The sequence below is a fragment of the Mixophyes fleayi genome, chromosome 1 (genome assembly GCF_038048845.1).
Source record: "Mixophyes fleayi isolate aMixFle1 chromosome 1, aMixFle1.hap1, whole genome shotgun sequence".
NCBI classification, from domain to species: Eukaryota; Metazoa; Chordata; class Amphibia; order Anura; family Limnodynastidae; genus Mixophyes; species Mixophyes fleayi.
The window spans coordinates 152977772-152999576 of NC_134402.1; the positions used below are offsets into that span (position 1 = coordinate 152977772).

The window sequence follows — 21805 nt, forward strand, 5'->3', positions numbered from 1 at the left end:
CCTAGTATAACAATTTCAAAAGCAGGCGGTGATGAATAAATGGAGGGGGAAGGGTGATGAATAACCTGGGGTGGGGGTGATGAACTATAAGGGGAGGTGGGTTATCAAGGGGATGGTGTATACTGGGTGGGCGAATGGTGACGTGGGATGGAGGAGAGGGGTAAAGAATTAGGTGTGTAATTACCAGAATATTATTTGCTTATGATAAAAAAATAAATGCATTATTTTTAAGTGTTTGGCCGTGCTGGCTTGGTAGATATATAGCGCTTAGCACTTCTAAAATTGTATGCATGCCACTTGCTCATTGACTATATTCCCATTGCCCATGTGTCGATTCCCCCATGAAAGTACATGCACTTTTGTACCAACAGAGGTGGGAGTGCCTGAGCAGGTATTGTCTACACCAATGTTTGCAAGGTAATGTCTTCTGAACAATTTGACTAGCCAGGCATGTGGGGGCCAACTGCTTTAGCATTCTTACTTTGCCTATGTGAACACTTTAGGCTGATGGTTTTATCTTATAAAGTGATCTGATACATCTCTTCAAATGTGATGTGTTTCCCTCTTGTGAGCCCCTAATACTATCATGTTGTCCATCACTACTTGGCTGTCTGTCCAGCTCTATTCATTCCTAGCATTTGAGATGCTGCTGCCATGTTCTGCACAAACCTGCATATTCACACTACGATCTACATGCATGTGCGCTTCTCTTGAACGCTGGCTAGTGATACCCTGTCTATAAAAGGCATGGGGGTAAATTTATCAAGCTGTGGGTTTGAAAAAGTGGAGATGATGCCTACAACAACCAATCAGATTCTATTTGTCATTTTGTAGAATGTATTAAATAAATGATAGCTAGAATCTGATTGGTTGCTTGTGGCCGGGTCCAAAGTTCCGGCCGGGTCCTGAGTACCGGCCGCCGCATGAGTGCGGCAGCCATCTTGAAATGGACTCCGGTGTTGTGAGGGTTAATGTCCGGCGCCGGAAGGGTTAAATCACCAGCGCTAGGCGACACGTGAATTATTGTTAATGAAAATTATGTTTCTTTAATAAATAAAAATGTATTTTAAATGTGCGCTGCAGTGCTGGGTGGGTAGTACCCAGCACTGCAACAAGGAAAGGGTATTTTAAATAAAAATAAATGTAAAATGTTTAGTGTGTCGGTGCTGCACCACCGGTAATTTACCGGTGTGCAGCACCAGAGGAGTTAACTCCTGGTGCTAGGTGCCGGGAGTGTAATTATATGTATATTAAGAGTAAATGTGTATTTAAATGCAGAATGTATGTGTAGGGATGTGTAAAATAAATGAAAAGGCACTTACCTTGTGCTGGGGCTGCAGAGGCAGCCCTGGACCTCCTTCACCCTCTGGCAGCCAGCTTCAGTGGCTGCAAGAGGGAATTCCAAACCAGCCTCCTGGAATCCAATGAGTCCAGGAGGTGTTGCATCTCCAGGGGGTCTCCGGAATCTAAATCCCTAGCTGGATCTCACAGAGCTTCAGCTAGCAACATAACAGGGACTGCTACCCCGGGTTCTGGCTGCTCTCTCCCCTGGTACTATTTTCGGCCATGGAGCAGATCCAGACCCCGGCGCCCATTCCCTGGAAGTCAGTTTGAGTAGGAGATTTAAAAGATAAATCTCCCACCCCAGACAGAGAGGCACCACTGGAGGAGAGTGGGCCTAGCCCCCCTCTCCCTGGCAGCTCATGGACAAGGGGAAGTATACCCCCCCCTGCCACTATCAGCAATGGTAAAGGTGTTAAACCTCCTTGGGTTGATTCACGTGCAGGCTGTATGAATGAGCCCAGATTGGCTAAAGGGACAGGAAGACGGATAACCTCCTGCTAAGACTAGTCTCCATATGTGTAAAAACAGCACTGTTTTGTATAAAAAGTTGTTCTTCTTGTTTCATCTCACCTGATCACTGGTACCTTCAACCAGTATAAAGCAAATAAACATCACTTGCCTCAAAGACCTGCTTGGAAACTTCTCTATGCTGATTCCTGTGACCTACAGATTAGACCCAATTCTAATCCGTTCCTGGCTGTTCTGAGATTTGGACCCAGCATCCTGTACCACCGCTCTTCCCGCTACCCAGCATCTTTGGCCAGTGTGATAGGCCAGGATGTACCAGCCCAGGTGCACCAGTAACGCTGTACACTAGCAGCGTCAATTACCCAGAAGAAACCCAGTTCTAGATGCCGATAAGGAGTCCGGTGGTGGCAGCATTTGTAAGCCCCTCCTACTGCAGTTAGAGGGCGCATTTGGGATACCAAAAGGGAACGGTGTCAAAGTAAGCCCAGCCGGTTCCTAGCAGCAACAGACGGTGGCATAGGCGGTCCAACCTGTCACATTGCTGTAGGCAATATCTCCACTTTTTTAAATCCGCAGCTTGATATATTTACCTCCTGGTGTTCATTGCCTGAGCAAAAGATTATTTTAAGGTTGTCCAGTCCTCTGCCACTATACCAGTTACTATTATTTGATTGGTAAGTACTCCTATGACTGTGTGACTCAGGTGAGCCAGCGCACTAGCAATAAAAATACTTCTCTATTTCTGCCTGGGACACGGTAATATTAATCTTGGAAAAATTGCAGCAACCTAATATATACCGAGACTGATGTGATAAATTACATGAAATGTATCAATATGTATAAGAAACTTCCATTTTATAATGTGACATTTGAAAACTTATTAGTAGCAATTTTAAGAGTATTCATTGAATGTCCTTGTAGTGAACTGAATGCAGTGTATTAAATAATTGTACTGACATTCAACTTGTACTTATAGGACTAGATTTACAGAGACTTTCTATCAGTAAATTGATGTGTGACCTTGGAAATATATATATATATATATACTTTCTGTTTTATAGGCACCACAAATTGAGATTATAAATTCTGAAACCTGCTCCTGAAAAGCGCTGAGCAGAATTGTCAGTGCTGTGAAAAAATAGAGGTAATCATAATGTCATCTATCGATCAAGACACACCAGTAGTATAGTGTGTAAAAATAGTTTTGTTATTTCAATCTTGCTGTGTTCTCATAGCACAGGGAGATACTCACCTTGAATTACATGAAACAAATTTATATTTGCATTTTTGGATGAATGTTGGCAAAGAGTCTGCCTGACAGTCAGTTCACTAACTTAGTACGGGAATCAAATTTTGTATAACACCAGCACTGGCAGCCAATGAGACATAGTTTCATGACACTCCCTTGATCCCTGTCAAGTTAACAAGCACACTACCCACCTCAAAGGCAACTGTGCTATCTGTTTGGTAACGTTCTCCCTTCACAATATATGAAGCCTACCTTCATAGTGTCATTTGCACACTACCCTGTACAAATCCTGAACATACTTTGGGGGGGAATTTATGATAACTGTTTTACAGGTAATTATGTAGAAAAGAATGTAATACCCACAGCAACTATTCACTAACATAATTTGCAAAATGGATTGGTCTTTATATACACCACTAGGGACCTCAGAAAGCCTGTCTAAGCCCTACACTTTTCAAACATGCCACTATAATAGAATCACTGAAAAGCCTTTTGTCTTTAGAAGTAGAATTGTCCTTTCATTTTCCTTTCCGACATATCTTTTAAGTTAGGCTTACTGTTCTACTATTGCAATTGGAACTCAATTGGTAAAGGTGTACAAATCCCCACCTATATGAATTGCTTATTTTTTAAACTGATATAAAACAGTACCTAAGCTTAGAGAGAGAAAGCAGAATATACATATCTCAGTTTATCTATTACTTTTAATGAAATCAATAAATATTTTCTGGCTCTGGCATGACAGTCTATTGGTTGTGTAAAATTATGCATATACCTGAACTGTTTCCTGCTAAACTGTTTCTAAACTTTGCTTCTTAAAGCTGCATTTTTACTATAACTTTTTGGTTTTATATTTGCTGTTGCTTGTATTCCCACCATCATACCACACATGCTGCTCCTCTTACCCTGACTCTTACTGGCTTCTCAGCTCCCCTTAACCCAGTGATCATATACGGCCACCTCACTGCACCTTCCATTTTGCCTAATCTGAGCTAAAAATCCTGCCCATCCTTGCAGTCTAACCTAGCAACCGCAACAATTTCATCCACATCTCTCCACTTCCTCTATACTATGGCAAGCAGCTCCATCAAGCAGCTTGCCATCACTAAAACCTGGCTATCCCCTGATAACAGCACCTCTCCCACTGCTCTCTGTTTCAGGGCTTGTCTTTTACCCAAACACCCAGTCTTGGAGGCTGGAAAGTTGGTAGTATTGGTATACACCCCCTCCCTCTGCTGCTCTTTCCGTGTTATTTCCCATTGAATCATCCTTTTCTTTTTCCTCATCCCAGGTGCTCCTAATCCGTCTTTTGCATCTAACCCATCTTCCTGGCTCCTTTCACCCTCTTTTGTGGAAGCTATCTCAATCCTCTGCTTCCATTGTCACTCCCACTCGCTAGCCCATCCTTCTTCTTTTCTTTCACTCTGGTATTGCAGATGAAGGCTGCTCTCTTCTCTCTTACTCACTCCCCTTCACCTGCCCACTTGATCCCATCCCCTCTCAACTCCTCCGCTCCTTCTCCCTTGATACCTGCTACCACCTTGCTTACTTCCTTAACTTATCCCACTCCTCTGGTATCTTTTGCAGCTCCTTTATACATGCTCTTGCTTTCCCCACAACTGTCCCTTGCCTCTTCCTATCTATCTAATTACTGCCTTTTCTCCCTCTTTCCTTTTGCCTCCAAACTTCTTGAATGAGTTTTTTAAAACCGTCTTACCTCCTTTCTTTCTTCTCACTCCTTTCTTGACCCAGTCCAATCTGGATTTCGCACCCTCAACTTCACTGAAACTTCCCTCACTAAGGGCACTAATGACCTTCTCATTGTTAAAACTAAAGGACACCTTTCCCTTCTTATTCTTCTTGACCTTTCTGCTGCCTTTGATACCGTTGACCACTCCCTCTTTTTGCAAACCCTCAAATCTATAGGCCTCTAACACTGTCCTCTCCTGAATTTCCTCTGCCTCACCAAGTACTACTTTTCATTCTGTACACCTGACTCCACCCCTCCACTTCCCTTACCTGTCGGAATTCCCCAAGGATCCATTCATAGCCCCCTCCTCTTCTCACTCTACAGTTGCTCCTTTGGTGACCTTATCTGCTTTTTGGACCTCCACTACCACCTGTATGCTGATGAAATCTATCTCTCTACCCCAGACCTCTCTGATTACCTTATTTCTCATGTCTCTTGCTGTGTCCCGGCCATTACATCTTGGATATCCGAGCACTTTCTCAATATTTCCAAGACTGAAATAACAATCTTCCAATCGGCAGTGCTCCCTCACCTCCCACCCTCCCTCTTTCTGTTAATAACATTTCCCTCCTTTCTATCCCTCAAATCTGTTACCTAGGGGACCTTCTTGATTCCTCTCCTTCAAACCTCACATTCAGTCCCTCTCACAATTCTGCTAATTCCACCTATGGAATATATCCAAGATCCAGCCCTTTCTCACCATGGAAGCCACCAAAACTCTTATTCACTCCATTGCAATCTGTCATCTCAATTACTGTAGCCTCTTCTTCTCTCTGGCCTACCTGACTCTCACCTTTCCCCTCTTAAGTCTATCCTTGATGTTGCTCCCCAACTTATCTTTCTCTCCCCCCCCTCCTCTATCTCTGCCATCCCTCTCCACCAGTTGCTACATTGGCTCCTGTAGCCAATGTAGCCTATCCACCATCCCCCTACATTTCCAACATCATCTCTACTCACACTGCTTATCACCCTGTCCATTCTGCTAATTGCCACTGCCTCACTACTACTGATTACCTATTCTCACTCCTGATTCCAGGACTTTGTCCAGGCTGTTCCCCAGTTATGGAATGATCCCCCCACACCATAAACGGTTACTTTACTCTCCAAGGCTTCAAGCATGCCCTTTCAGCCATCCCCCTAAAACCCTTGCCTCTGTTTTCATCTCTACTTCCCCCAATCTGCACCACCCTATTTGTGTCTTCCCCTTCCTTTTAATATGTAAGTTCTCATGAGTAGGGCCTTCTTCCCTTGTGATCTCTTTCTACTATTCCATCATCCTCTGTATCTCTTGCCTGGTTTCCCTAGCCCTGTTTTCTGGGGCTCAGGTATACACCGATCAGCCACAACATTAAAACCAATAGCAAGTTAAGTGAATAACATAGATTATCTCGTTACAATGGCACCTGTCAAGCGGTGGGATATATTAGGCAGCAAGTGAAAAGTCAGTTCTATAAGATAACGTGTTGGAAGCAGGAAATATGGGCAAGCATAAGGATCTGAGCGTCTTCGACAAAGGCCAAATTGTGACGGTAAGACTGGGTGAGGGCATCTCTAAAATGGAAGGTCTTGTGAGGTGTTCCCAGTATGCAGTGGTTAGTACCTTCCAAAAATGGTCCATGGAGGACAACAGTTGAATCTGTGACAGGGTCATGGGCGCCCAAGGCACATTAATGCATATGGAGAGTGAAGGCTAGCCCATCTGGTCCAATCACACAAAAGAGCTACTGTAGCACAAATTGCTGAAAAAGTAAGTGCTGGCTATGATAGAAAGGAGTATGGGACTGAATAGCTGCAGACCGGTCAGAGTGACCATGCTAACCCTTTCCAAGCACCGAAATAACCTACAATGGGCAAGTGAGTGCAAGAAATGGACCATGGTGCAATCGAAGAAGGTAGACTGGTCTGATGACTCACATTTTCTTTTACATCATGTGGATGGCCGGTTGCGTTTGCGTTGTTTACTTGGGGAAGAGATGCACTATGGGAAGAAGGCAAGCCGGCAAAGGCAGTGTGATGCTCTAGGCAATGTTCTGCTGAGAAACCTTGGGTCCTGGCATTCATAGGGATGTTTCTTTGACACATACCACCTTCCTAACCATTGTTGCAGACCAAGTACACCCCTTAATGGCAACAGTATTTCCTGATGGCAGGGGCCTCATTTAGCAGGATTATGTGTCCTGTCACAACGCAATTATTGTTCAGGAATGGTTTGAGGAACATGATAAAGAGTTCAAGGTGTTGAATTGGCCTCCTAATTCCCCAGATCTCAATCTGATACACCATCTGCAGGAAGTGCTGGAAAAACAAGTCAGAGTTATGGAGGTCCTACCTCAAAACCTACAGGAGATAAAGGATCTACTGCTATCGTCTTGATACCACAAGACACCTTCAAACGTCTTGTGGAGGCCATGCCTCTACAGGTCACAGCTGTTTTAGGCAGGTGGGACTGCACAATTTTAGGCAGGTGGTTATGCGGTTTGGGCTGATTGATGTATATCACATAGGATATTACCATAACTCTTACTCACTGTCCCATAAATAATATGATCTACACATCTATGCTGTCTGTGTATTTTTTGTTTATTCAGCATTTCTGGCCTTTGTATTTTGTTTTTAATGCATTAAGTGTTATATAGTGTTATGGATTATTGCTGTCTGTATATGTACACCACTGCAGATCTTTTGTGGCACCTTATAAATAAATAAATAAATAAATAAATAAATAAATAATTATTATTATTATTATTAATAATAATAATAATAATAATAATAATATGCTGTATATACATATTTTGAATTAAACTTTTTCTTTACATAGTGTACCTTCACTATATGTTTTACCTTTGACTAGGTTTGTATTTAATAATGATGTAATATTTTGAGAACCATTGTACTAATATTTATAGTGTGTTTTTTTAAAAAGCACAAAAATTACTTGCCCAGTGACTGGCTATTTTCATCCGACATCTTTAGACTACAATTCAGTCCTCCAAAAGGATGTCGACATGCGCACACAAAACCCTTCATATCATTGATACAAGTTCCACCGTTAAAACAAGGAGAGCTTCTGCAACTAGAATATTCATCTGCCGAAGAAAATACAAAATAAATTATATAATAAAGAAACATGATTATTTAAAAAACAATGGAGAGTCTAGCATATCTTCTGTGTCAAATATAATATACAAATATCCCTAAATGTCATCTCCTCTTTTTCCTTTTGGATAACAAATGCAATAAGCCTCTTTCGGATCATTTTTCACTTAATGTAGATACATCATGATTCTGCATTCTAGGAATGTATTCAATGTACTTTTCTGGAAGAAACTAGGGAGTAAATGTATTAAGCGATGATTTCTGCAAGACTCCGGAAATTGGCGAGTTTGCAGTAAAAATTTAAAGTGGCAATGGCTTTAAAGGCAAAACAATGCCTTAAAAGCCACTGCCGCTTTAAATTTTCACTGCAAACTTGCGATTTCCGGGGACTTGCAGAAATCAACATTTAATACACTTACCCCTAGGAGTAAAAACCAAGAGACTCATTATTGCTGTTTCTTTACATGTCATTCAATAAGAGTGGTGATTGATTTATAGTAATAAAATAACAAACACAACTTAGAGGTTACATATCAGTGGGCCACAGTCAATGTTCATGTATATGGATTTAGTGATTTAGGATTTAGTTAAGCAAGTGATGTATTAGATCAGGGGCACCTTTGTCTGGGTATTGTCAATGAGTGCATGTCTTAACTATCACTATGGCTTTTTAAACAGGAACTTTAAAAACACTCACCTTGATCTACAACATCTGTATTTCTCTGACTACGACCAATAACAGATACAGTGGGATTAACAGAGATCTTTTTTGGAGCAGCTGTTTTCTTCACAGGAGCCTTTATCTGTTTTTGAAGTTTGGCAATGTTATTTGTTGCATCAGATAGAGATTTATTAACGTAGGAAGTGACATTTGACAAAATTGTTGCCACTTTCTTTTCCATTAATGATTTAATCAACTCCTCAAAACCTTTCTGTAAACTTGTAATATTTGGGTGAAATGCTTTAATTAACCGTGGTACACTTTCATTGACTTTTTTAACAGTGATAAAAACAGTTTGACACAAGACCTTTGCATCATTAGCGGTCCTGTTTAATTGTGGTATGCTGGTTGAAAGCCGTACTGATTTAAATTCAAGAGCTTTAATTCTGGAATAGATTTCCTGTTGGATCTTTTCTTTTGGAGCAGCTTCATCCTTTCCTGTCTTGAGAGCAGTGATAGGGTTAGCCAGCATCATATTTACCTGGGATTCTACACTTTGCACCCGAATTTGACAGTTTTTTGCTTTTATTTCAGAAAGTTGCAGTTTTTCCTCCATTTGGGTCATGTTTAGTTGATATTGATCTAACTTGGACTGCATGTCAATTATCTTTTGCGAAAGCTCAAGAAAAGTAGAAAAGTCAATTCTATCTTGGTTGGAAACCCTAGTATAATCTACAATATGATCAGCATCCTCTTGACTTCTGTGTCCACTGACCAAGTTCTGCAAGGTCCGGTTTAACAGATGAATGGCCGACATTACACTTTTGAGCTTCTCAGCTGTAGCATTATTGTAATTCTGAATTACATTTTCTATGTCAAACATTGCTGATTTCATCACAAAATTATCATGAATCGAATCAACAGCATTATTTAATATATCCATGGTGTTATTGAGACCATCTTCAACTTCTGTAAGGCACTCATTAATGCGCCTTTCAAATACCTGCTCATGACCATCCGCTTCACTGTGAAGTTCCTCTTGGCCTTTAATAAGTTCCTGCACTTTAGATCCCAGGTGATTGAGAAATTCTGTAATATTCTTAATCTGGTTGGTAACTTCTCCTATGTCATTTCTATGCTCATACTCAGTTGTCATAGTAAATGGAGCCCCTTTTTCTATCAAAGGTTGCAGTATTTCCATGTCATAACACAAATCGCTAATTTGCTCGTTCATCTTATCAATCTTGTCATCGAGAGGAAGTACAACATCTGACATAGTTTTGTTTAAGACATGCATGTTCTCGTTAGTGCCCTTTAACTGTTTCTGAAAATCATTCTTGCAGGATGAAAATCTGTCTTCACAGGCTTTCTCAATCGATTGTTTTTGAAGATTCAACGTTATTGTAAGGTTATTGATTTTACTGTCTTGTGAGTTAATATCATCATACAGCTGAAGCATCATGATATTCTGTGTTTTTAATCTATCTTGCAGAGCAAGAAGGTATTCTGTTATATTATCATCCACGGGATTATTTAGTCTTGAAAGGCTTTGTTTCTCATCATGTTCCTCTGTCAACATCTGGCCATGAATCTCTTTTATTTTGCTCAGTGTATTATTTAAAGATTCAAAATAATCTTTATTTCTGGATTTTTCGTGTTCTAACTCTCTTTCCAGAGCTGTATGCTTTTCTTCCATCTCTTTAAAAGAGCTGGTACAAACAAAAGCCGTATTTTTTAGACGCTCCACTCGGTTTTTGAGCTCTAATACATCATCCATTGTTGCCTTGTTCTCTTCTTCTAGAACACACTTTTTATGGGTAGAAGTTATTGTGTAATTTAACATTATTACAGATTCCTTAGTTCTTTCAACTTCAAGAGACATTTCAGATATACTTTTATAGAGTTGTGCAACTGTTTCTTTCATGGATGTCTGGAGTACAGTAAACTGATCCTTAACAATATCTTTGATTAGTTCTGTAATGCTTTTCGTCTTTAGATCTAAAATAAAAAAAAATGTTGTAAAGTATATTGTACTGTCATAAAAAGAAAATTAAACTTTGAGGCCCCCACATTAAATATGTTTTCTTGTATTTCTTGTCATTATTTGACTAACTATAAACTTGTTTTTCAGTATACAGATAAGTTACTTCGGCTCAAGAAACAGAGGTACTTGATTTAGTGATGACTGGTAAAATTGCTTTCAGTAAGTTCCATGTCTGATGAAATGCAGGAATGGACTTTTTTTTAGATCATACTGTATACAATGATATATATTGAGTTATAGAGTTGGCAAAGCAATTGAATCAATTATTTAAATAAAAGTGATAATAGATGGAAGAAAACCCTCCAAAAACAGAAAATTACTAAAAAAAAATTAAATAAAATATACTTCAGTTTATATAATAGGTTCTATGAAATTTTAACAGATGCATATTATGTTGTATTGTTTAATATGTTGCAAATTATGCAAATGTGCTCTAACATAGTACCCTGTCAGAAATGTGCTTTTTAAACATTACTTTCACTATGCTGCAAGGCAACATTTAATTGATTATTAATAATTATGTTTGCAAAATTTTATTAAATTTAAATATTGTCACTAGTAAAGATATTCAAATTATTTTAGTTCAATTTAGATTAATTCATCTGGTGAAAGTGGTTTGCATACAATTATGACAAAAGCAAAAAATGTAACATACAATTTCAATTTAAAGTGAACAGACTCTAGGATTTACTAACAATTAATTATAGCCTATTGATATCCCATTGTTGGTTCTTTAGTGTGTTAGTTAGTACTATTTATTTTTTATATGTCTTAGACATTTGTGAAACCAAGGAGTACATAACAGATAGAACCTTTGATATATTTAAGGTATGGGTCCAGGATGACTGTTTAATTACTTTACTCATTGGGGTGTAGTTACTAAACTGCAGTTTTGACAAAAATGGAGATGTTGCCTCTAACCACCAATCAGATTCTAGCTATCATTTATTTAGTACAGTCTACAAAATGACAGCTAGACTGGTTGCTATAGGCACCATCTCCACTTTTACAAACCCGCAGTTTAGTAAATATACCCCAGTGAGTTGTATAAGTTATTCATCATTCTAAAATGAGAAATAGTATTCACAAAAAGAGAACACTGAATATAGTTGGCATTCCAATGAGTGGGCATCACAGCAAATCAAACCAAATGATCAAACAATATTGTGCTCTGAGAAACTGAAAAGTCCCCAAAAGCTTCCTACATGTATCTACAGGCCTCAGTCAACAATGTTAACATTCATGACTCTACCATTAAAAAGCTTGAAAAAGTATAGTATTCATGGAAGGATAGTCAGGATAAAGACTGTATGGCTTAGTTTTGCAATGTTGCAACTGAACCACACAATTTCTAAAGCAATGTCCTCTGGACAGATGAGACCAAGGTTTAGTTGTTTGACCTTAATGCATAACGTCATGTTTGTTGAAAACCAAACTGTCAAGCACAGTGGTGGAGGGGTGATGATTTGGGGATGGGGTTGTTTTGAAACCACAGCACCTGGAGGTCTCAAAATCATCATCAGCCATTTGTAAAAAAAAGTATTCTAGAGGATAATGCTCCTAAACACACCAGCGGATCTCTAACTAAATGACTGAAAAAGAAAATAATTACGGTTTTGGAACCTCAAGCTCATTAACATGACCTTAAGAGAACTATGCAGAAACAAATGCCCTCAAACATCAATCCAGTATTGCAATGCAAAGAGTTAAACTTCCTCAAATATGCTTTAAGAGTATTGTTGTAAATGTTGGTTCTACAAGCTACTGAATCATGGGGTGTACTTACTTTTTCACACTTAGCTACTGCACATTGGCTTATTATAAATAAATAATGATAAAGTCTGTTATGTGTTATTTGTAATATAAGATTAGATTTACAAAAAAATTGTCCTGATAGGTAAATAGATGTGAAAAAAATTGTACTTTCTTTTTACATACAGGTATATGAAAAAGTACAGTCTGTGACAGCCTTCTGACAGGGAGACTGTCATTCACAGGGGAAAAACAAACACAACAGTCAAAACCTTATAACTTCTAAAAGTATCTATTTCTATTATTTTGTAGGTAACTTTAATGTAATGCAACATGCATTTTATACTTATTGTTTTTTGTAGCATATTTTCACCTTTTAGGAATGATTGCAGATTTTTCCCTTTATCAGCGTCATTGATTTTTCCTTCCAGAGAATACAGTGTTCTGTGCACATTGTTCAAGCTTGATGAGATATTTTCCACATTCCGATTCAGAAGGGTTAGCTTAATCTCTTGGTTATAAATCTGTTCAGTCAGTTTTTGCTGCAATGCTTCATATCATGTTGTAGAACAATGATAACAAAATGCATTAGTGTAAGGTGATAGATCAAGAAACTCTGAGAATCGTTGACAACAATTGACTGGCTTTATCTTTGTCTCTTTATCAGTGTAGAAAGACATTTACTCAAGTCCCTCTGCAGATATATGGGATCTAGCAGGCAAGTAAGATATTTTAGGATGCTTTCTCTTGTGTAGATACTTTCTCTTGAGTTATAGTTAACACAATGTTGAAAAAGCATTAAAGAACAAACCACTGGCAATAAAATAAGTTGTAATATTTTAAAACACCTAATGTTATGATAGATAGAAATGTGACATTTCATATTGAAGGTGTGTATATTTGAAATACAAGATAATCACAGGGTGTACATAAAAAATATTGTGCCCAGTAGCAAACCCATGAAGGGTCCCATTCAAACACTATCAATATATAAAAATGTACTAGTGTCCTTCCACATCTTGTTTTGATTTAAATGGCGTGTTGAATAAAATATGTTAATATTGTTTAAAAAATTTGGACGTACCCTGGAAATAGAGGACTTATTTTAACGTAGCTTTAGTACAGGTTTTGTATTAGTTTTAGTCACTAAGTAAGCAATTAACACATTTATATTTAATTATGATTAGCCCAACAGTCTGGCTTTTGTATGACCACCAAGTACCAAACTAAAATGGTCCGTTACAGGGTAATGAATATACAAAACATAGTTTAATGTTATCCCTCTGTTAAAATTATGAACACTCTTAGGGGTTGCTTCTGCTATCTCTTTGCTGGCCTTTAGTCATACCTCTGCTTTCTGTACCTGATCACACCCCATAAGCATCATACTCCTCCCAAAGTGATGTCGCACATTCCCATTCCCACTAGGCCACACCCCAAACTATTGTCTTGTGAGAGGCTTATCACACCTCAGTTAAACTGTAGAAGGTTTATGGGAAAGAAAAAGACCCAGAAACTGCACTAAAGGGTTAGTCCTAAAAGCTGTATGATTAGCACAATTATGAAAACTATGTCATATCATATTATTTTATATATCCATCCTTTAATATTTGCATTAGACAAATAAAAAGAGTAGCAGATCAATTTAAGATTTTTTGGTTAACAATGTTAGGACCAACAGCAGATGATATATGTTACTTTACTAGTAAAGATGTTACTTTACTAGTACAGTCTGTCTGTAATCAACCAATGAGCACATAGATACACACAATCAGCGAGCAGTAGTATGCTACCGCATGCTCAGGTGAGTAAAACAATTATAGCAACATGTTTCCACTAGTTAATTTTCACAAGTGGGACATAGTTTTTAGTTATGGTAAAAGAAGGTAAACATTATGGAAAAAAGGGAAAACCTGACCAAATCAGCCCAACTTATGGGCAGAAAATATGCTTTGTGTTAATATATTTAATTGTGAAGCTTTCTATTTACATTTCAGGGGCGTACGCAGGATTGTCAGGGGGGTTTCCCCCCCCCCCGACCCAAAATAAATAAAAAAAAACACACGAGAGAGAGCTGCTGCGCATGCGCCCGCGCATGCGCAGCATCTCCGTTTCGGCAGCACTGTCCTATAGAGCAATCCTGCGTTCGCCCCTGTGGTGGGCACTAAATTAGCGCGGGGGGGGGGGGTTTGGAGATTCATAAACCCCCCCTGCGTGCGCCACTGCATGTGATAGGCTCTACGATACCTCCAGCCCATCATTTACTACATGGGCCTCATCTTTGCCATAGATCTCTTTTTTGACCAAAATTGACCATATTGAAGATACCATAAGTGCTGGAGACTGTAGCTGGGAGGAGGGAGCACTGTATTAGTGAGAGAGAAAGAGTGTTAAGTTTATGGCTGGACAAAGAAAGTATCTAAAAACTGCTCTATAAACCACTACGTAAAGAGAGACCCTGACAAGAATAAAGCTCACAACTCCCATAATTTAGCTAATATTCCCTGGTTATTTTGGATCCCACTGTGGCAATGTTTTAGGCAAAAAAGGCCTAATAAGTGGTATTACTTTTTATTCTTTAGAAAGTGAAGAATGTACCGATTCCTACACTGCAGCAGAACAGATTAACTTGTAAAGCCCCTTTGTAATTCTAGTATTTTATATAAATATTTCATGTTTCTTCATTTTTATTTAAACCATTTACTTAGTTGTATGAATTAAATTACAATCTAAAAAATGTAAATCAATTGTAAGTATCAGCTGTTCTTTAGTTTAGTCACAGGAGGGAATTCAAATGCTGGGGATGTGACGTGAGGACATTACGCTGCGATTGTTGGCAATTACGGTAGAATTCTCCGCTCACCTTTTTGGGGTGCGAGGAAAAATGAGTGGAGATTTCTGTCAAAATCTCCACTGCAAAGTGTCTTCAGAACGTCCGTGAGACACTTTGCGGCTAATTGAATTTCCCCCACAGAGTGAACATTTGTTCTGTTTTAGTTTACTTATAAACACTCACAGTTCTCATTAAAAACATTATGACATCTCTAACCTTGGTCATATGATGATGTTGTCTTCTCCTTAGAATCTATTGTATTACCAACAACATTGCTCTCAGCTTGGTTTTCATGTGTCTGTATCTGAAGCTTTTGAGCTGAAAAACAAAGACATGCCATTATTCCATTAATAGTAGCAAAATGTTTTAAAAACAATGAAAGGCTATGAATGGTGATTTTTAAATAGTATATTCAAGTTACCCAAAAAATTTAGTTCATATGTCATTGATGATCACTACTAATTTAATATTTAAATTAATGAAATATAACCTCTGAGGTGTTCATTGTTCAAGCTTAAATTAGTACATTTATAGTGCTTTTAACATTTTTCGAAATTCAGACAGTGAATTTGAATTCAAAGTTCAAAGTTTGCATTGAAAACTATTAAAAAGAATACATAATGTAGCCTGTTCGCCTTGTTTGAATTTCACTTACATATTTTTAGTTTATCTAAAGCTCCAGAATTTCTTGTGCATTTTCAAACTGTAAAGACAATTTGAAGAACCATTTTAACATTTGAAAAATGTGAGCATGTGTACTGATTGCCAATAGACAACTCAAGTGAATATTCATACATCACTTTTTGGGTATAAAAGAACTACACTTTTTGTTCCTAGTTACATCACACAAAAAATTGGGACCCCATTTAAGAATATAATAGTCCCCAATGTTCAACAAAAGTGCTTGATATTGGTGTGTAAGTACTTCTGGACTACTAGGGGCAGGTTCAATTCCTTGAATTGTTCTTTAGAATAACATGGCCCATGCATTATTAGTGTTACTACAGTAATTTCTATGCAAATTTTTGCTCGAGGAACTGCGAGGAAAAATCAGCTAAACCAATTTAAGTCATTACCCAATGCGTTTCGACATTAAGTCTTTATCCAGGTGGATTCACTGCCTGCTCAATCTAGTTCCTCTGATAGGAATATTCCACCTATCTATCCCTTTGGGATATTTTGCTATTATATGTTTTTAATGTGACTGATTTTTTTACTTGTATTAAATATGTTTCAAGACAATATTATGCTAGACCCTCTTTTTTTTATGACTTATTTTTAATGGAATAAATACTTTAACAATCTGGAGAGTCCTGTGAGTGCCTCCTAATTATACTATTTTATACATTCATGTTATTGGAGTTCCTGCACCCAGGCTTGAGGAATATCTACAAACATGAGTGCCTTTCCTGTTATGTGTTCTGTATATATATATATATATATATACATAAATATATATATATATATATATATATATATATATATATATATATATATATATATATTATATAGTTATTAATAATGAATTAAATTTAACTTCTCGACCTAATACATGCAGGCTCAAATTGATTGCGAAAGGGTCTTGCACTTTAAATAACCCCTGTTCTAAGTCACCCAATAACAGTACTTGTTGGTGTCCCATCCTTGGTATCCTCATCACTCTATATAGCAGGGTCCTTGCTTTCACATATTGTCTAGATCTCTGCCAATCTCCTGTCCTGCTCAGGTAGCTGGAGAAATCCAACACAGCAGCTATATGGCTTTCTATTTAGATGCGTTGCATCAGATCTCTTCTGCTATGAAGATGGTCGAGCAGATCCCAGATGAGGGATTGTCACGTTTGATTAAATGCCCTAAGAAACTCAGAAATGGTTCAAGAAAACCAAGACTGCCCAAATGAACAGAACAGCATTCCCATCAAAAATGGCTTCTTAATATTTCTTCTTTTGTATTAACGGTAGCATTTTTTCAGGTTTTGAAAAGAGAATTACTATAATTACAACATCATAGTTTCAGAAATATGTTATGGCAGGCTTTTCATCGTGCTGTCCCCAAGGGTACCAGTTTTACTATGAACAATTAACATAGGTAAGCTTTTGATGTATTACCATGAAAGCCTTCTGCTCATCTTTAAACTAAAACAGAGAAACTGAAATTTATTAATGCTAAATGGTCATAATAGTTCTATAGTGGAAAGGGGCAAATGGCAGCACACTATTTTGAATCATTTGGACTTTTTAATAAGTTATTTTATTTTGTAAGTGTGCTAGTTGAATAAAAATAATGAACTTCAGTTACTAGAAAATGTATTTAAAATTTATCACAAGAGATTTGTGATTTTATTTATGGGTGTAATGAATTTCTTGATTTCAACCGATTCAGGGTCTATCAGAAAATGCACAAATATCTAAAAATTTGGTAAAGCATGTTTTAAATGAAACACTAAAAATGCAAATATATGTTTGCATAGATATTTGAACACCATCTTCACCCAACACCGCTTACAACTTCAGTGCAGAATACTGACATTGAGGGGTTCAAGTAGAGTGGATGTACATTCAACTTTTAAGTTGGTTTTCTGTACTGCTCATGGACAGTAAAATTGCATAGTCTGAGTCTGTATGTATTATTATTATTAGTTTTTATTTATAGGGCGCCACTAGGTATCCGTAGTGCCGTACAGGGACAGACAGAATCACAGCACAGGGTGAGACAGCACGGTACAGTTAACAAAAAGCAAAGTAACTCGGAAGCTCAAAGTACAGCTAGCTGACAGGTGCGAGACCCCAGCGGGGTAGAGAAAGGGGTAGAAGGACAGAAGGACCTCAAGGAAGAGGCAACAAGCTGGAGAGCAGAGTTAAAGTGGTGGATAACAGGAGGAGAAGAGACCCTGCTTGAAGGAGCGTACAATCTAAGGGGAGGGTAGGACAGACAGAGACGCAAGGTTAGGAGGAGGAAAGGGGGAGAATGGAGGCTGAGACGGGGAAGGGGGAAGAGAGGGGGAGAGGAGAACGACGATGAGGGAGGTAAGTTGGAGACAGGAAGGAGGGCAGTTAAGTGGGAGACTGGAAGGCGTTAAGGAAAAAGTGGGTTTTTAAGGCCCGTTTGAAGCTGCACAAGTTGGGGGATGTTCTTATGGAGCGGGGAAGCTGGTTCCAGTGGAGGGGGCCAGCACGGGAGAAGTCTTGGATGCGAGCGTGGGAGGAGGTAACCAGGGGGGAAGAGAGGCGACGGTCATTGGCCGAAAGCAGAGGGTGGGATGGAGCGTGAATGGAGATGAGGTTGGAGATATAGAGAGCAGTGGAGTTGGAGAGGGCCTTGATTGTAAGTGTGAGGAGCTTGAACACGATTCTGCAGGGGATGGGGAGCCAGTGAAGGGTTTGGTAGACTTAGACGCATCTGTTTGTTGCGCATCTCTAATCCATGTTTCCTCTCTTTGAGGTGTGAGGGTTGAATTGTAATCTTTATACTGAATGGAGTTGAACAGCCATGAAATGCATAGCAGAGTCATATTATATGAACTCTTTTGTGTACAAGATGTATATGTTCATGTAAAATGTAATTCTTATAACAATGTGCTTATGCGAGATGTTCTGAGTAGTGTATAGCTAGAACTGCAGATAAGACTTGTAATGTCTACATTTGTCAGAGGTTAGGGTCTCTTCTTTTACATGTTTCAGTCGGAGAGGTACATTCGTTGGCTGGAGATGCACGCCATTAGTAACTATCCAATCAATAAAAGTGTTCAATGCTAAAACTTATGTTCAATATATAACCTTTGCCTCCTGATCTGAAATGACTTGGTGGTCTATGTGAACGTTCATCAATAAACTTCATTCTTTTTTTCATCAAAGCATCTGAGCCTCCTTCTTTGGTAAGACAGCTATGGAGGCCATCCCTATTACTTGAGTACAATAATATTATATTCTATACATTATTCCTTGCATATAAACTATAATCCTGTGTATGGAGACTGAGTGAACACATAACAGTATTAGCCTTGCTTCACCGAAAAGGATGTTTTCCACTAGGCAAGGTATTAGCAGAATTAAATTAAAATACAGGTCATTTGGTTCTTTCTAGAGTATATTTAAATCATTTGTGTTTTTGAATACCATTATCTCCCTAATGGATTATACAGGGGTTGCAATATCAGCTGATTAATAGCCTGTCGCACTAGGATGCTATGTGGGTTGTAAATTGGTCAATAGAATGCCATGTGTATTGTAAAACGGTCAATAGAATCCTGTCCATTTTTTATAGATAATACTAGAATGCTCTGTGTATTATATGAAGGTCACTATAATGCTCTGCATTGTATAAAGTTAACTAAAATCTTTTCAGGATTGAATGTATTGATGAATGTTACTCGAAAACTCTCTGCATTGTACAGATGTTACTAGAGTGCTCTCTTTTATTGTATTAAGGTCACTAGAATGCTCTCTGTTTTATATATTGGTCACTAGAATGCTCTCTTTGTTGAATATCGGTCACTAGAACGCTCCATGTATTGTATTTTGGTCACTGGAATGTTCTCTGTATTGTATGGATGCCACTAGAATAGTATTTGCTTTGAATACAAGTCAAAGTAGGACAGTTGTTGTTGTATTTGATTATAACTCTTTTCCATTACAATTTTTCATATATGTCATTAGCTATATAAGCCACACCCATGTTAGATAAAACCATACATGCAGGGTTTTGTCACACCAATGTTTCTATTGCAAGTTGATAAGCCTGGGCCATTTGCTTTTGTGTGCTAAAAGTTACCAGCCAGCCCTTGATTGTACTATATTTATAATTGGTTAATAACTATAGTGACATCAATAGAATTAATGCACACACTTAAGTTAATACATAGTTATATTTCAGCATAATGTAGTTTAAACCCTGTCATATTTTTAGATAAATGTCATTTAAAGTAATCACAGTCTGGTAAGTTATTTGTAAAATGACCTGATATATTTAAGTTTAAAAAGTTATCCCTGTGGAGATAAGCATGTATCGTCATAGCAGAAAATGTAGCTCATTGCAAAATTCTCCATTGAAATCACTTTCTATATACATTTGTGTTTGAACCAAGAACACTAAAAACTTTTACGATAGTAATACTAGTACAATGTATACAATTCATAGTATATTAGAATAGTATATATATATATATATATATATATATATATATACACAGAAAAACAGACCTGTGGCTTTGCACTGTTCTCCACTGTATCCTGGGCAGCATTTCCATTCCAAAGAGGTCACTATTTTATGCTTCATTCTATAAATCGGTTGTGAGATCAGTCGATTCCTGAATGATTTTAACGACATACAATAGGTGAGTGTGACAACAGTAAACTCTGTTTTAGATTATAGCAAACTAAATGTCAGCCAGCATAATATTAAGAGTATTTTATTTTATTTGAATGCCCATTTAAAGTCTAAACTCACTAAAACTGTAACATTAATAGCTAAATGGAAGAAAGAAGAAAAAACTGTGAATGTGTTCATTCTCCAAAATAAGTTCATATAAAAAGACATACAGTGAAATGCATTATTATATTTTTTATTAATCACTAGACATATGACATATAATTATTTCGTCCTCACTTTAATGTGTGCTATTTAAACAGAAAAATAGCTACCAGGGATTTGATGTGTTCATTAATTTGTATCTGCACTATTATACTACTTTGGAAACTGTCCCCTATGTCCATGGCTGTGAATAAATGACTGCAAGACTTCTTATTTAATGGTCCGTGAATTTACCTGTCCAGAATGATTATTCATATTAGAGTCAAACTTTTTTCTGTTTACGGCACTGATCAGAGATATGGAGTCACCTTTTCTTACTTATACGGCTAAACAGTTTGTAGAACCCTTATAAGCAATTTTCACAAGAACCAGATTATATTTTATAAAGCTCTGGCCCTTTGAATATTAAACACATACCTCATTGAACATGCTCCAGTATTCCAGGCACATGGATTTGCTCCACTTGACACGTACGTATCCACATTATCCATTACAACAGTCGGTAAGAGTCTTGTATGGACATAGGCACACCAATTTCTGTGATATAATGAAAGTATATATAAGCATAACCATATTTGAACACACACATTTTGGTATATATACATTCATATCAATTGGGGAATAAGCACTTGTCTTTGAAGTATTTGATGTAGGCTTAGAAATGATTTTTTTGTGTGGCTGGTTATCAGCTGCATTTTGTAGCTGGGAAATTAGAGGTATGCTTGTAATTTTAGCTGATAGTGTTAGACATCTGGGGGTAAATGTATCAAGCTGAGAGTTTTCCGGCGGGTTTGAAAAGTGGAGATGTTGCCTATAGCAACCAATCAGATTCTAGCTATCATTTTGTAGAATGCACTAAATAAATGATAGCTAGAATCTGATTGGCATTTTAAACCCGCCGGAAAACTCTCAGCTTGATACATTTACCCCCTGGAGAGGTGGATCGGGCTGGGAAGGCGTAAGTTCAGTACAGTAGGGGCAGGCACACGGAAATGTAACGTGCACTCTGGAGATGTTGCCTAGTTAAACTTGGTCTAATTTTCCAATATGCCTCTTAGGTGGCATATCTTTTATGGTTT

The 21805-nt window shown here is 37.9% G+C and overlaps 1 protein-coding gene across 1 annotated transcript in view; it reads right to left on the minus strand.

Annotated features, from left to right (window-relative positions):
* Positions 1-21805, minus strand: part of MMRN1 (multimerin 1) — a 104798-nt gene that overhangs the window by 2955 nt on the left and 80038 nt on the right. The window contains exons 2-7 of the mRNA XM_075201755.1: positions 21144-21263; positions 20396-20502; positions 15414-15515; positions 12738-12914; positions 8605-10566; positions 7751-7897 (exon numbers count right to left, since the gene is read on the minus strand). Of these exons, the coding sequence (XP_075057856.1) occupies positions 7751-7897; positions 8605-10566; positions 12738-12914; positions 15414-15515; positions 20396-20502; positions 21144-21263 (2615 nt within the window). The remainder of the gene's footprint in view (positions 1-7750; positions 7898-8604; positions 10567-12737; positions 12915-15413; positions 15516-20395; positions 20503-21143; positions 21264-21805) is intronic.